At 35.4% G+C, this 17,303-nt stretch overlaps 1 protein-coding gene and 1 pseudogene across 1 annotated transcript; one reads left to right on the plus strand and one right to left on the minus strand.

Moving 5' to 3' along the window:
* Positions 1-228: 228 nt before the first annotated feature.
* LOC147408309 (protein PHOSPHATE-INDUCED 1-like) lies at positions 229-5,801 on the minus strand (annotated as a pseudogene).
* A 1,443-nt stretch (positions 5,802-7,244) lies between these two features.
* On the plus strand, positions 7,245-16,895 carry LOC147408310 (binding partner of ACD11 1-like). The gene is made up of 5 exons (XM_086437257.1): positions 7,245-7,438; positions 13,864-13,967; positions 14,068-14,143; positions 15,392-15,475; positions 16,117-16,895. Exons 1-5 carry the CDS (start codon positions 7,433-7,435, stop codon positions 16,684-16,686), a joined length of 840 nt encoding a protein of 279 aa, XP_086293383.1. The 5' UTR covers positions 7,245-7,432; the 3' UTR covers positions 16,687-16,895.
* Positions 16,896-17,303: the final 408 nt, after the last annotated feature.

Consider the following 17,303-nt stretch of genomic DNA (forward strand, 5'->3'; position numbering starts at 1 on the left):
GAAACCCGACAGTTGGATATTATTGAATCGGACGGTCGAGATTGTTGATTTCGTTTAAGTTATATATTATTGTTTTTTACAGCGCCATCCCTCATGTTTTGGCGTTATTACTGCTACATCCCTGAGTGAAAAACAGCAGAGAGAACTCTTCTGTTCTCACTAAACGCTCGAACTGTTCTTTCCAAACCCTCGAACACAGAACTCGTTTGTTCGATCTAAACCCTTGAACCTCATCTGTTCTCTCTAAACCCTCGAAACCCAAAAACACCAGGACGATGCAGCCTTAAGAGGCGCTTCTGCTGGTCCTTGAAAGTAACCATTACCAAATGGGTTTGTAGCGGTTCCAGCCAAAAGGCTAGCCAAGTTAATGACCATGCCATCCAAACCCACATCGTTGTTGGGTGCAACCAATGGTGGACTTTGTGGTCCATAAATCGGTTGATGAAACGGCCAAGCGCATTGACCTAGACACTGAGTCTCTGAGTTACCAACCCAGATGTAAGCAAACTTGTAATTCTCGTTCTTAACCTGGGAACTCGAAGAAGACGACCCATGGGTTCCACACCTGCTCGAGCAAAACCCTTCAACGATTACATCAGAAGAAGTTCGAAACCACATTAATGGCATTCTTTTCCTCGCCTTTTGCTGCCAATCTCACGATTTGTTTACTTGTTAGAGATTTACCCATTGAATAGTTCTCATCGAGGATTTGTTTCCCCATTATTGAGAGAAGAAGAGAATTGGGTTTTTTGGAAGAGAGATGGTAGTATTTTTGGGTGGTTTCCCACCAAGTGGAGACAAATGAGTTGTTTTGGTTTTGGGGTTTGGAAGGGTAAAGAGAATTGAGGAAATCAGAGACGATAGCGCGTTGAGAGGGCTTGAATTTACCATACCAGATGAAATTGATAGAGATTTTGCCAGAAAGAAGAGGACCGTTGTGGTATTTTAGGAGAAGAGGTTGTTCTGTTACCAACTCGGTGAGTCTCCTTCCTGCAAAGGAGAAATGAAAGAAAGAGACCACTAAAAGGAGTTGTAGAAGCAGAGTTGAAACAGAGGAAGCTATGTTGAGCAAGATCGAGAGCCTGAGAGAGAGAGAGGAGCGAACGAGCGAGCGAGAGAGAGATCGAGTGTTTGAGAGAGAGAAAGAGAGAGGGGATGAGAACTCTCTCTGCTGTTGTAATTGTGCTAGGGAGGTGGCACTAATAATCACAAAAACGAGGGATGGCGTTGTAAAAAACAATAATATATAACTTAAACGAAATCAAAATCTCGACCGTCCAATTCAGTCCAATTCAACAATATCCAACGGTTGGGTTTCTTTTGTTAAAACGACTGTTAAAATAGAGGCATCCGAACGCCTCCCTATATATATATATATACATATGTATATGTATATGTATATATATATATGGGAAATGTTCAGCACCCTAAGTTTTACCACACACTTTAACAAACGTTTTTTGTCCTACATGGGTTAGAAGTTTTGGAATGGGCTGGTTTTTGGTGAGGATGATCTCTATGATTAGAAGATCATCCTCCCCAAAAATCAGCCCATTCCGAAATGTTTAGCCCCATGTTTACACGTTGAAAAATCGTGGACCGTCCATTTTTTGTAAACCATTTTTGATGGGGTTAGAAGTTTTGGAATGAGCTGATTTTTGGTGAGGATGATCTCCTCACCATAGAGATCATCCTCACCAAAAATCAGCCCATTCCAAAACTTCTAACCCATGTAAGACAAAACACGTTTGTTAAAGTGTGTGGTAAAGCTTAGGGTGCTGAACGGGACCCTATATATATATATATATATATATATATATATATATATATATAGGGTGGCGATCAATGGCCAACAGTTTGGCAAACATTTTGGCAAACACATTTTTCAAAACATGGGTTAGAGGTCTTGGAATGGGCTGATCTCTATGGTGAGGACATCATCATCACCAAAAATCAGCCCATTCCAAAACTTCTAACCTCATCAAAAATGGTTTACAAAAAATGGACGGTTCACGATTTTTCAACTTGTAAAATGGGGCTAGAAGTTTTGGAATGAGCTGATTTTTGGTGAGGATGATCTCCTCACCGTAGAGATCATCCTCACCAAAAATCAGCCCATTCCAAGACCTCTAACCCATGTTTTGAAAAAGTGTTTGCCAAACTGTTGGCCACGGATAGGGACCCATATATATATGGGTAGCGTTCAATGGCAAACTTTTTGGTAAAACATTTTTCAAACACATGAGCTAGAAATTTTGGAAGGGGCTGATTTTTTGTGAGGATAATCTCTACGGTGAGTAGATCATCCTAACCAAAAATAAGCCCATTCCAAAACTTCTAACCCATGTTTACAAGCTGAAAAATCGTGGACCGTCCATTTTTTGTAAACTGTTTTTTATGGGGTTAGAAGTTTTGGAATGGGCTGATTTTTGGTGATGATGATCTCCTCACCGTAGAGATCATCCTTACCAAAAATCAGCTCATTCCAAAACCTCTAACTCATGTTTTGAAAAATGTTTTGCCAAAAAGTTTGCTAAAAAGTTTGCCATTAAACGCCCCCTATAAATATATATATATATATATATATATATATAGGCGGCGTTCAATGGCTAACTTTTTGGCAAAACATTTTTCAAACACATGAGTTAGAAGTTTTGGAATGGGCTGATTTTTGGTGAGGATGATCTCCTTGGTGTAGAGATCATCCTCACCAAAAATCAGTCCATTTCAAAACTTCTAACCCATGTTTTGCCAAAATGTTTGGTGCTAAACATTTCCCTATATATATATATGGGTAGCGTTCAAGGGCAAATTTTTTAGCAAACTTTTTGGCAAAACATTTTTCAAAACATGGGTTAGAGGTTTTGGAATGGGCTGATTTTTGGTGAGGATGATCTCTACGGTGAGTAGATCATCCTCACCAAAAATCAGCCCATTCCAAAACTTCTAACCAATGTTTACCAGTTGAAAAATCGTGGACCGTCCATTTTTTGTAAACTGTTTTTTATGGGGTTAGAAGTTTTTGAATGGGCTGATTTTTGGTGATGATGATCTCCTCACCATAGAGATCATCCTCACAAAAAATCAGCCCATTCCAAAACCTCTAACTCATGTTTTGAAAAATGTTTTGCCAAAAAGTTTGCTAAAAAGTTGGCCATTGAACGCCCCCCTATATATATATGGGAAATGTTCAGCACCCTAAGTTTTACCACACACTTTAACAAACGTTTTTTGTCCTACATGGGTTAGAAGTTTTGGAATGGGCTGATTTTTGGTGAGGATGATCTCTATGATTAGAAGATCATCCTCCCCAAAAATCAGCCCATTCCGAAATGTTTAGCCCCATGTTTACAAGTTGAAAAATCGTGGACCGTCCATTTTTTGTAAATCATTTTTGATGGGGTTAGAAGTTTTGGAATGGGCTGATTTTTGGTGAGGATGATCTCTATGGGAATGAGCTGATTTTTGGTGAGGATGATCTCCTCACCATAGAGATCATCCTCACCAAAAATCAGCCCATTCCGAAACTTCTAACCCATATAGGACAAAACGTGTTTGTTAAAGTGTGTGGTAAAACTTAGGGTGCCGAACGGGACCCTATATATATATATGGGGACGGTTCAGTAGCCCTAAAGTTTGCCAAGTTTGGTGTCAAACATTTTTCAAAATATGGGTTAAAAGTTTTGGAATGAGCTGATTTTTTATGAGGATGATCTCTATGATGAGGAGATCATACTCACCAAAAATCAGCCTATACCAAAACTTCAAACCCCATCAAAAGTGATTTACAAAAATTGGACAATCCATGATTCTTCAACTTGTAAACTATGGTTAGAAGTTTCAAAATGAGCTGATTTTTTGTGAGGATGATCTCTTCACAGTAGAGATCATCCTCACAAAAAATCAGCCTATTTCAAAACTTCTAACTCAATCAAAAGTTATTTACAAAAAATATTTGACACAAAACTTGGCAAACTTTAGTGCTGTCGAACCGCTCCCTATATATATATATATTAAAAGAGTCCTAATAATATGGCTTGCCCTGTGGCATACTTAATTGACTCCCTGACATGGACAGGTTCACGAACCATAGATATGTGTGCCTCAGGATATATGATTCCCTTGGGATACACTTTTCTAAAGCCCATTACAAAAAATAGATCAAATCAATGACATTATTAAGAAAGGAATAATCAATGGCTCATTTACATTGAACAAAGATTATTATAGGATTTTATTTGGAAATTTTTTTGGTTGACGCTGCATGAGACACGACACCATCAAAGTGGCATCTCAAAAGCAAAGGAGCCACCTCTAGTGCATTTGATGTAAATTCAAACTTACATATAAGTATCAGTCCCATGACTTGCGAGACATTCCTTTGTTCTATGTACTTAGACCTTATTTGCTGCAACTCTACTTTAAACAAAAACCCTCTTTGAATTGCTTTTACATGAATCACAGTTAGGATTCAATTTTTTGGTGACAGTGTTGAAATGCCATTTTAAGGTTTCCAAGCATTTTTCAAAGTTTTTGGATGTTTGATTTAAACTAAATTATGCATTTTGTATTGTGTTTGCTTGACCGTAATTGTCCTTGAACAATCAATGTAACATTATTATGGCTAGTACAAGGTATGTGCAAAAACACATGTATTATAAAAATTGGGATTTATACATGATTAAATTTATTTTATAATTACTTTAAAACGTTATTTAAATTTTTTTAATAGAAAATCTAATTTTATATCTAAAATTATTATTTAAAATATTATAGGGGCATTTTATAATTATATATATTAAGTAAGGTAAGTTTGAAAATAACATAATAAAATGATATTTATTAATTTTAGAAACTAATAACTTAATCACATTTGTGGGATTATAATTTTATATTGGTAGGATATTGTTGTGATTTAAAATATTAATCAAAGGAATTTTTAAATTAACATACTAATAAAAGGATAATTTTTGTAATTTATAAAAACTACTAAAATGATTTTAGGATGAGTTGTGATAATATGATTCACTAAGTGGCGTATTCAATCGACTCCATGATGTGGACAAGTTCAGGAACTGTAGATCTGTACACCTTGGGATACATGGTCCCTCAAGATACACTTTTTATGGGAAAGTGCAATTGTGCATCTCGAGGTGTACAAATCTACAGTTTCCAAACTTATCCACATCATGGAGTCAATTGAGTATGCCACCTGGAGAGTCATATTATCATGACTCTTCTAGGATATGTTTCTGACCTTGATCATGATATGGTTAAAAGGAAGAGTCATCTTAGAAATCAGAGACGTGTGTTTAAATTACTTAAAATTAAACTAAACAGTAAGCACGTTCAACCTTCAAGGATAAAGAAGAGTAAATCTTTCAAATTAGTAAAAAAATTATTTGAATAATGAACTAAATGATTAAATTTATAGATTTATTGGAATTACCAAATTTAAACTTTTTTATTATTATTATTATGCTCCCAAGAACGTGAAGACCACTCAATGTGATGATTTACGACGAAGAAAATAAATCTCCCTGCCCAACCCACTGTTTTCAAGGATACATCAGTCGATAGTTGAACATTCAAGTGCATTTTCGCAATAAAAAATCCGGACTATGAATCAAACCGCGTGCCGTGCCCGAAACTCATAACACGTGGAATCCTAAAAAACGAACGGCTGAGATTGGATTAGCTTCGAGAATCCCTATAATGTTTTTTCAATCTTAACCGTGGATTGTCGGTGTCCAACGATCGTGGAGACGATAACACGTTCTTCTCGCAGGACGTGTGGCCATAACCGCTAATATCTTTTTAAGAAAACTTTTCTTTGTAAGAGAAGAGAACACAGTATATACACCATCACTCCTAAAATGCCACGTGTAATTTGATTAATGACACGAACTTTTTGATCATTGTGAGTGAATTATTAAAATTATTAAATTCAGTTTTTTTTTTCCCCTTACAACTCGATGTGAATAAAATTTACATTATGAAATGCTTGAATCCAACCATAGTCATAAAGTTTGGATAATTATTTAATGGGTATTCAACTTGATTAATTTGGATAAATTCTAGAGAAATTTTCAGGAATTATACAAATAATGGCACTACTTGTTTGCAATATAAATTGCCACAAACATAAAATTTTGTGTTTACTGAAATTTATATAATTTTATTATTAGAGTGCTTGATTGTGTCTAATGAAAAATTTTACGTTTGCTTGATTATCATGTAAACGTAAAAAATAAAATTGAAAAAATATTATTTTTCTTTTTTAAAATTTTATTTAAAATTAAAAAAATGATAAATAGTTACATATTACTTTAAAACGAATCCAATCAAAAAATTATAGACAACGCATAACGTAAATTTTTGTAGAGGTATTTTCTCTGCAATATTTTATAGAGATTTCATTGTAATTTTAATTAAGTTTTGTGTTACTTTACGGTGGGATCCACTAGAATTTTAACATCCAAGCACCCACATCCCGCAAACAAACATAAACATTTTTGTTTACGTTTGTCTACGATACAAACAAGCAGGGCCAATGATTTTCTATTTCTTACCAAATATTTCGGATAGGAGTATTATCGTATTTTACAATTAATTCCTTATTTGTAGAGTTCTAAGAATTTTCTAAATTTGACAAATTTTGTTATTATGAATTGAATATCTCAAAATATTGAAAAAATAAAATAAAATAAAATAAAATAAAATATTGAGATTTAAGGGTAAAAATATAATACTATTTATAATTAGACAATAAATTGTTGATTAATATGTTGGATGCAATCAAATGATATTTTTTTTTGTTGAGATTTGAGGGTAACATTATTATCACATTTTACAATTACCTGATCGATCAATCGTCAATTAATATGTTGGATGTAATCGACTAATCCCTTATTTGAAGAGTTTTATGAATATTTGAAAAATTCTACAAATTTGTGATGAATTCAACTGCTCTAAATCATTAATAAACTGATTTTTTTTTAAATTTATTTTCTAGGGTAAACTGGAAAGTAATGTAATTGAAGGCTTAGAAACACACCCCCACCCATCAATTACTGGGTATTTAAAGTTAGGAGTTAAGAGCATGCCACGTGTCCTTTGTGTTGTTTCTATATCATAAATGTTATCCAGCGCTGAAGAGCAAAGTTTTCCCGTAAATAAGTTTCTACTCCCATCTCTAGGAAGTAGGACAAGAGCCTAGCCGTAGCTTCTCACACTAACATCTTAAGGCACACCATTTAAGGGGAAAAAAGACAAGAGATTTTGTTTCAGAGAAAACCTGTTTCTTCTTCATCTGATCAGTTTTCGGGCAAAGTTCAAATCAGTTTCTGATTTCTTCTTCATCTGATCTATTTCATCATCTTCTATCGATCGATCGGTCAATCGTTCTGTGTTTTCTAATCAAGGAGCTTCAATGTCGGTGAGTACTGATTTCTTCTTCGATTTCTCCTTTAATTTTGATTAAGAAGTGCATATTTAGGGTTTGGATTCTTTATTGTTTGATCATATTGAATCTTTTATTTATTCATTTTGCGCTTTGCTGTAACAAATATCGAGTGATAGATTCAGATCTGTTTGATTTCGATTCGTCTAAACTTTAATTCGATTGCTCTTTTCTTCCTGATTGGTGAAACAATTTTAACTTCAATTATGGTCCTCGGGATTCTCACCGGATAAATATAGGAGACGATCCAAGGGGTTCAGTCTGAGTTTAGTTTCATCTCCATGTGTTATACGACCAGGTTTATACAGATTTTGCGTGGGAGTCCGAGTTTAAAGAGAGAGCACAGTTCGTGTAACATGTTGATGAATCCTAATCCTATGATATATAAACATATATACATGATATGGGTTAGGAGTGGGATAATTAATGTGCATAAGATGTATGGAATCATTACTTGCATTTCATTATGTTCTGCAGAAAGTTGCCTTGACACTCTCAATTTCAGCTTCATGTAAAGAAATTCTAGGGTTGGACATGGTCTCGGTTGGTTCTGATACCAATTTGATATGGGCACTCCTTCTCTTTCCTAGGGTGATTAATGAACAATAAAATAAGAACAGTTGCTTCACTTCGAGAGGGACCAAATCCTTCTAACTCTTGAGAATTTTAGTTAAATTAAATATATCTAATATTTCATTAATGATGGACAAAGGAATTTAAATACAAATACAAATCCAATAGACTCTTATCAAGAAGGAAAAACCTACCTAATACATTATCCCACATTAGCATACACTAACCACCCGTAAGAATTACCTATTTATTCGAAACACCTCTTTAAACTACTCATATTTCCTACTTAGTTAAGAAACCACCCATAACCCACACAACCACAAGTCCACAACCACCTTGATTTACATCACATTCCCACAAATCTTACAACAACTTGCTGCCCTTAATATCAATTTTGAACATATCTCAATGAACTCCCAAGCTGAGTGAGATGAACAATCTGATTGATGCCCCAATGAATGCCAAGGTCGAGTTGATGTGGTGGGTGAATCGTCTCAAGCTGGATCGTTTGAAGATGAGGTTCATCCAAGGGGGTTGGATTGATATACATACATGTTATGGTTAGGAGTAGGATGGTTAATGCACATAAGATGTATGGATTCATTACTTGTAATGGGAGAGTGAGAATATGACATAAATCAAGGTGGTTGTGGTTATGTGAGTTATGGGTGGTATCTTAACTAGGTAGGGAATATGGGTAGTTTAAGGAGGTATTTCACACAAATAGGTAACTATTGAGGGATGGTTAGTGTATTTTAACGTGGGATAATGTATTAGGTAGTTTTTCCTTCTTGATTGAAGTCTGTTGGGTTTGAATTTGTGTGTAGATTTCTTTGTCCATCACTAGTGAAATATTTTAGATTATCAATTTAACTAAAAGTTCTCATAAGTTAGGAGGATTTGATTCCCGTCAAAGTGAACCAACAGTTCTTGTTTTTTATTTTTTTGTTAAGTAACCAAATGTTTTGTTCTTGTTTTATTTTTTGTTAATCACCATAGGCAAGAGAAGAGTGCCCATATCATCCTAATTGGAAAGCAAATAAGAACCCTAATTTAGAAAGTAATTGATAACCTAATAAAGAGTCCTATTTTAGAAGCAATGATTTAGAAATAAATAACAATCCTAATTGTAGGATCCTACAACATCCTAACATTTCGCCCCCCCTTAGCAATGACTTGTTCTCAAGTCAAAAAATCTAGAAAATGTGTATGCAATTTGGAGAAGTCCTTGCAGTATCCTCAACTGATCGAGACAATCTGACTTGATGGGCCATCGGTCTCATTAGGTAGTGGTGGATTATCTTTATCAAATAACCAATCACCCTCCATGAATAATAACCGTGGATGTTTGCACCTATGCTCATGTTTGAAAATTTCATCACAGTTAAAACAAAGGTCATTGTTCCTGCGCTCTTCTATTTTTTTATGGATCAAATGAAGAATGTGGGATAATCCTATAGGATGAATTGAATTAGTTGTAAGAGATAAGATGACTATGTTGTAACTTAAGAGTTGGAACATTTGTTAGTAGTGCTATAAAGAATTGACTTCTCTTCCTAAATTCATGCCAGACCAATGGCAATGAGAGGGCTAGTTGGTCAAAACAAATGTACCTCATATCGTTTTTCATCTTTGAGACCATTGGTGATAGGACCTATAAGTTGTTCTTCCATCCAATTGTATGTTTGACATACCAAGCATTCACTAGTTTTACAGTCACTTATGGATGTGGTCTATTATAGTTTTGAAAGGGAGCCATGAAATTCTTTATAAACAAATAGACCGAAACATGCCATAACCTCGTTAACCCATCTCTAGTAAGGATGTTATTTTTCATGCCAATCAAACCGAGAAGTTGTATCACCTTCCAAGTGAAAAAATGCAACCACAACTTTTTGGTCATTGGGTGTATGATGGTAATGAAAGAATTGCTCAGCTCGAGATGTCCAATCTGGTTTGAGGGTTCAAGTTTGCATAACTGAAGGAGTGTTTCATAGAGGAGCCTGAGAAGAAGAAACCTTATCAGGAATCCCTAGTGTTTTTTTTTTTTTTTCTAATTTTGTTGCAACTATCGTATATCCTTCATAATCAGATGTTATAACTCATATTGTTTGTTAGTCATTATTGCAATAGACTTTTGTATCTCCGTAAGTTGAGCTAAATTATTTTCCTTGTGTTGCTACAAATCCTATTCACCAGGTTAAAGTTCTTGTCCTTGATTCGATTTTGTCGCGTTTCGTTTCCCCCTGTAAGATCGTTGCTTTGATATCAATTAACAAGATCAATGATCTAAAAGGCAAATGAATGAGTTGTCTCATTCAATAGGGGGGCCGTCTTCTTCAAAAATAGAACTTTATTTTATTCCGATACTCTTGGAGCTGCAAGAATCAATTACATCATATATATCTTAGAAAAAAAGAACCATAATAAGAAAGATCGTCTAATCCTAATTGGAAAGAAAATAAGAATCCTAATTTAGAAAGTAATTAACAATCTAATAAAGAGTTTTAATTTAGAAGCAATAATTGAGAAACAAATAACAGTCCTAATTGTAAAATCATATGACATCCTAACACCATAATAATAATATAGTTATGAAACACCAAGCATACTATAATCAATGTAAATTAAGAAGTTCTATGGTTAACTTTGACATGGATTCACATGTTTTCTCTATTGGGAAGCTTGATACAACGGGTTTATAGTGAAGTGCCAACTTAGATAAGTGGTAAAGGGATGGCAATCTCAACACGACCTGCAAACGCGACACGACGTTAGTGGGTTTGGGTCAAGCCTAATTGGGTGTGGGTCATAATAGTGCCAACCCGTCTAACAAGATTATTAAATGGGCCGGGTCTAGGTTCTGGGCGTCAACCCTACTTAACCCGTTTTGACTCATTTTTTTTAGAATTTCTTAGAATTTTTTCATAATACATTTCTTTTTTTTTCAAATTCTATAAAACATAAAGAATATTTTAAGATATTTTTAAAGTAATAAATAGTTAAGCTTTAGTTTGGGAAAGAAAAAAAAAATACTTTTCTTACTAAGTTATTTATTTATATTTATAATTTTTTTCTCTATTTTTTTCATTGAAATCTAGAGGTATGTAGTGTTTGTTTCCTAATACGGGCAAAATGACCCTCAGGAAAATTTAAGATCTTACTTGGTAAGGTTAGTATGTCTCATGTGATAATGAAATACACTTTGCTTAGCCAATAATAACAGTAATAATAATAAAAATATTGAAAAACACTTTTCATATTGTTGGTGTAAACTTTATCCCGATTTTAAAGGTGTTTTCTTCAAGGAGTTTGTATATTGTTGGGACTCCTTGGGTGCTTGTTGATCTTCTGTTTCAATTGGTTAACTCGACCTATCGTTGTACTTTCTTTTATTTAATGAATTTATACTTATAAAAAAACACTTTCCATACTGAGGAAAGTTTTCTGACCACATTACCTTATGGCATCCAAAAACATGATCAGATGCCACAGGTTGTAAAGGACAAAATTCTATGAACTTTGAATATTTTTTTTTTTCAAAAGGAAGTTATTTTCACCATTGACCTTAGTTTACGGTTGTGTGACATTATTTTTAGTAATGGCATTTTTCTTTTCTGGGGATGGAAATGGAATTCATTTTTCCCAATAAAGATTATAATTTTATTAAATAAGTTATATATAGGTTAGGTCAGGTATACCTATTTATAAATGGGTTGGGTTTGGTAAATTTTCATAATACCCTTACCTCAACACGACACGAACACGACACAACCCGACCCATTGCCACCCCTGTAAGGCGTGTGGATTATTGTTCCCACATCCTAGGTTCAAACCCACTTGAATCCAACTTCATTTGCTAACACACCCTATACCTATCACAAAACAAAAGGATACAACGGGTTTATAGTGAATCGAAGTGGGTGCCTTTGCATCAAATGCCAAACTTGAAATAAAAGATCTTGAATTTTAATGTAATTTTCCTCTTTACTCTCAGGCATTTTATTGCTATAGTTGAGTAAAAAGGATTTCTCAAAACTTTTATATCTTTATCTCTACATAGTATGTGGTCAACATAGGCACCAAATTTGATGCCACCCATACTGTTGCGTTCTATTTCGTTGCACAATGCTTGGATCCTCATATTTTTTGACAATGATAAATGCTCTCCTTTGCATTCAGTCTTGTTGAGTTCCACATGCTCTAATTAGACTCCTTTTGAGGAATGAGGACCTTCCATGTTATTTGCTTCTCCCCAATGATGGTTAGAGCACATATAATAGAATCATCCTTTTGATATCATCATGATCATGACCATCATTATCATCCTCAACATGAAAGGCGACATGGCCTGAACTTCGAGATGACCAATGGTGGATATATTGCATCCCTTTGAGTTAGGCCTTCTGTATTTTTGTCAGCGTTCTGAAAGATCCTAGAGATGTCATCTTCTATCTCTGTATGCTCAAAGACTCTTGGCCAAACACTTTTTCTTTGTGTGGGTAAGTTGGACTTGAACCGATGACCTCAAAGTTGAGGTTGCAATATGTCAACTGACCTAGCTATGGATCTAAGCCCAAAATTATAATTTGCAAAGGATTTGAATTATTCTTTGGCCAAACACCTGAATAAAGGATTTGACTTAATTGAATCTATTGATTCACACGCTTCCAGTATGTTAGAAAGTCTTGAATGGAAATTCTTATATCTTCGACTAAAGCTCAAGATGAAAGAGTCACTTGTTAAATTCAGTTTCTTAGGGAATTATCTAATTACTTTAGTACATGGAAAAGGGAAAATGCCAGTGCACAATCTGGAGAAATTGTGGTTGTTATAACAAGATTTATAAATACTTCATACATGAATGTAGCACTTCATACTTGTCTAAAAACACAAATAAAAAAAATGGTATTTTATTCTATGGTGTGTCTCACTCTAGTTATGGTGTTAAGCTTTTAACACGTGGCATTTCTGCCTTGTCCAGCCTAGGGAGCTTATTTATAACTGTTGCAGTTTACGGGTAATTTGCAAACCTTCAAATTAGTGCTTGAGGGTTATTTTGGATGTGCTATTTCAGCCTGCCTCAAGTCCTCTCTATCTTGTTAAATAAGTTTGGTTATGATGTCCAACTAATGCTTACCCTTCTAAAGAGTGGCCTGAGCTTTACTTTGATTCTGAGTTACATCTACTTTTATTAATCTACCAGATTTAATGAAAGTTTATTATTTGGAATAGTCGACGTTATGATTAATTGTGCCATACTTGAAATCATTTTTTTTCAAAGAAAACTGTGGAAAAGGATAACTTTTTAAAATTATTTCAACTAGGAATAGTGGTCTGAATACCTAAGTCCCCCTTTTTATCTGGAATCTAATTTTTAGATCCCATTTTTCCCTTCTTCTATTTAAACTGATTTTTGAACCATTATTCTTTTATTAAACCATCTTTTTGTTTTCTTAACCTATATTCTATAACTCAACCATAGAGCTTGTTCCCCCCTAGAGTACTTCTAACATGAAAAATGTGTAAACTATCTTTAAAATACAGTTTAAATAGGAGAATAGCAATAGGCGAACTAGAAGTTGGATGTCTGTGAAAAAAGACTTGGGTGCAATCACTTGATTAAAATCAATCCTTAGTTGCCATGTGTTTAAACCACTAATCTTAGTTGCAATAACTTTCATGGCGTCATTCTTTTTCTGCAAGTTGTTCTTTCCTCCCCGTGGTTTGCATACATCTAAATTGTACATGAAACCATGTTGTCTATATGCACTTTATCTAATCTAATAATGCTTTCCCTTGCTAATCATATTTCCGTGTCATTACAGACAAGAACAGTGAAAGTCAGCAATGTTTCCTTGGGTGCATCTGAGCAAGACATCCAGGAGTTCTTTTCCTTCTCTGGTGATATTGAATATGTTGAAATGCAGAGGTTATTTATGTGAAGTGATATAATAACTTCTTTTTTTTCTCCTGCTTATTGTTCTTTTCTGAATTTTATCAACTCTAAGATTGTCATTTGCTTATTGCAGTGGGAATGAGCGTTCTCAAATTGCGTATGTTACTTTCAAGGATTCACAGGGAGCAGAGACTGCACTTCTTCTTTCGGTGCCTTCACTTCTCAAGACTTTTCTATTATATATATATATATATAGGGTCCCGTTCGGCACCCTAAGTTTTACCACACACTTTAACAAACGCGTTTTGTCCTACATGGGTTAGAAGTTTCGGAATGAGCTGATTTTTGGTGAGGATGATCTCTATGGTGAGGAGATCATCCTCACCAAAAATCAGCTCATTCCAAAACTTCTAACCCCAGCAAAATTGATTTACAAAAAATGGACGGTCCACGATTTTTCAACGTGTAAACATGGGGCTAAACATTTCGGAATGAGCTGATTTTTGGGGAGGATGATCTTCTAATCATAGAGATCATCCTCACCAAAAATCAGCCCATTCCAAAACTTCTAACCCATGTAGGACAAAAAACGTTTCTTAAAGTGTGTGGTAAAACTTAGGGTGCTGAACATTTCCCATATATATATATATATATAATATATATATATATATATATATATGGACAGCGTACCGTAGACAACGTTTTGTCCAATGTGTCAAAAAAGTTTCGGAATGGGCTATTTTTTGTCAGGATGATCTCTATGATGAGTAGATCATCCTCACAAAAAATCAGCCGATTCTAAAACTTCTAACCCTATGAAAAGTGGCACAAACTAACGGTTAAAATGAATGGTCCATGATTCTTCAACTTGTAAACTGGGGCTAGCAATTTCAGAATGGGCTGATTTTTTGCGAGGATGATTCCCTCACCATAGAGATCACCCTCTTAAAAAATCAGCCCATTTCAAAACCTTTTGCCCATATAGGACAAAACACGTTGTCTACGGAACCTGACCCTATACCTACGGGAGTGGATCATGGGACATATGTAAAAACAATGGTTTTTCAAAATATGGGTTAGAAGTTTTGGATTGAACTGATTTTTAGTGAGGATGGTCTCTATGATGAGAAGATCACCCTCACAAAAAAATCAGCTCAATCTGAAACTTCTAAGTCCATCAAAAGTGGTTTATAAATTATTGGTAACAAAAATCAATGGGCCACATTCTAAATCACTTTTGATGGGGTTAGAAGTTTCAGATTGGACTGATTTTTTGTTAGGATGATCTTCTCATCATAGAGATCATCCTCACAAAAAATAGCTCAATCCGAAACTTCTAATGCCCATATTTTGAAAAATTGTTATTACTACATTGTTTATATATATGTGCATATTAGTGTTCTCTGATTCCAGGGACGTCATTTGATAAGAAATGTGTTCCTTTTGCTATATGACAGGGTGCAACAATAGTTGATCTGTCTGTGACCATAACTCCAGCACCAGACTACCAGCTGCCACCTTCGGCCTCCGCCCCACCTGTGGTAAGATCTTTTAAACAGAAGTTTTATGTTTTCTTCCGAATTATTTACTTATGTTGCATATCTAAAGAGTTCTAAAAGAGTGAGATGAAGACCCGGAAGAATGTAAATGGAGATTGTGAAAGCAGAGATGAACCCATTTTCAATAACAGATTACGCGGCGCTGTGATCCCCAGGGGGAGGATTTACAGTGGGGGCTCTAGCCCCTACAATTTTTTTTTTTGTTGTAAATTACACTGTCTACTTGATAAATTGATATATTTTGAGTTTGCTCCCATAAACTTTTGGTGGTTGCCCCCATACCCACCCAGTCCCCACTCAAGTTTTTTGGTTTATTAGAGCCCCCTCTATTTGGTTGATATTTTGCAGTTGCCCCCACCCTCACTGATGATATTGCCCCTTGACTTAGGTCTTATATCATAGTCTAATGTAAAGTGACCTACATGCCCCTTTCTTCAACCTCTAATAAAAACCATGGAATTTTCTCGTCAAATTCACATTTTTCAACCTTACCGGACAACTAGTTTGCTCCCTCAACAAGAAAATGCTGGCTCCACCCCTGGTCATCCCAACTCTTTGGGATTGGGCTTTGACAATGGTGAGATCTAAATGAATGTTTCTATTTATTTTTTTGGCGATCTCAGGTAAACGAAAATAAAAGTGCAAGTGGTACGGAATCTGCCATCCAGAAGGCAGAGGATGTTGTCAGCACCATGCTTGCCAAGGGCTTTATCTTAGGGAAAGATGCTGTTGGCAAAGCAAAGGCCTTTGATGAGAAGCACCAATTCATGTCCACTGCCACTGCCAAGGTTGCTTCTCTGGACAAAAAGATTGGTCTCAGCGAGAAGATAAGCATGGGTACATCTGTCGTCAATGACAAAGTCAGAGAAGTGGACCAGAAGTTTCAAGTTTCTGAAAAGACCAAATCAGCCTTTGCAGCTGCTGAGCAGCAAGTCAGTAGTGCCGGGTCTGCCATCATGAAAAATCGTTATGTATTAACCGGGGCTTCATGGGTAACTGGCGCCTTCAACAAGGTTGCCAAGGCAGCTGGGGAAGTAGGGCAAAAAGCAAAAGAGAAAGCCAGCGTGGCCGAGGAGGAACAGAAAAGGGGAATGGTGGATGACTTTGCTAAGGTTCATCTGTCCGAGTCACCAAAAGCTGGACAAAGTGAGTATCCTTCGAAACCCTTACCTGCACAAGGTTTGATCCTATGATTTCCTAAAATTATTTAAGTAGCTCTGTCTAAGCCCTTGGGATCGTATCATCTATGATTACCTGCTTTGTTCTTGTTTGTTTGGAAAAGTGGTAAATGTAGAAAGGGTTCGTTCCCTATTGGTTGATATGGTTGCTATAAATGACTTAACTTTCTTGGTTAAGGTTTAATCCTTTGATTTCCTAAAATTATGCAAGTAGCTCTGTCTAAGCCCTGGGGGTCCTATCATCTATGATTACGTTCTTTGTTCTTGTTTGTTTGGAAAAGTGGTAAATGTAGAAAGGGTTCTTTCCTTATTGGTTGATATGGTTGCTATAAATGACTCGACTTTCTTTGTTAAGAGTACGAATTAGTTGAATACTCGTACCCTCTGCAGCATTGTGGGTTCGGCCACCATAAATTTGATTTAGGGTGCACTGCATGTGCTTGTCACATGGCTTACTACATGTCCGCATTGCTTGTTGATTGTCAAAGCTCCAAAAGGTATTTCTCATGCACAAGATATTGTTACTGCAACTTATTATCATTTTATGGCGCTACTTAGACCTTGTCAGAGGTATTCTCTCCTTCAAATTTAGGCATAATGTCATGTTCTTATTTCTCTATCTTTATACATCT

This window comes from Akebia trifoliata, chromosome 3, assembly GCF_017979445.1.
Source record: "Akebia trifoliata isolate Shusen 1 chromosome 3, ASM1797944v1, whole genome shotgun sequence".
Taxonomy (NCBI): Eukaryota; Viridiplantae; Streptophyta; class Magnoliopsida; order Ranunculales; family Lardizabalaceae; genus Akebia; species Akebia trifoliata.

What these genes read in the sequence shown, in the direction of transcription:
- LOC147408310 (XM_086437257.1), top strand. An exon ending in GAATATGTTGAAATGCAGAG is followed by an intron (nt 13,968 to 14,067) that starts GTTATTTATGTG and finishes TGCTTATTGCAG; the next exon opens with TGGGAATGAGCGTTCTCAAA. An exon ending in CGGCCTCCGCCCCACCTGTG is followed by an intron (nt 15,476 to 16,116) that starts GTAAGATCTTTT and finishes TGGCGATCTCAG; the next exon opens with GTAAACGAAAATAAAAGTGC.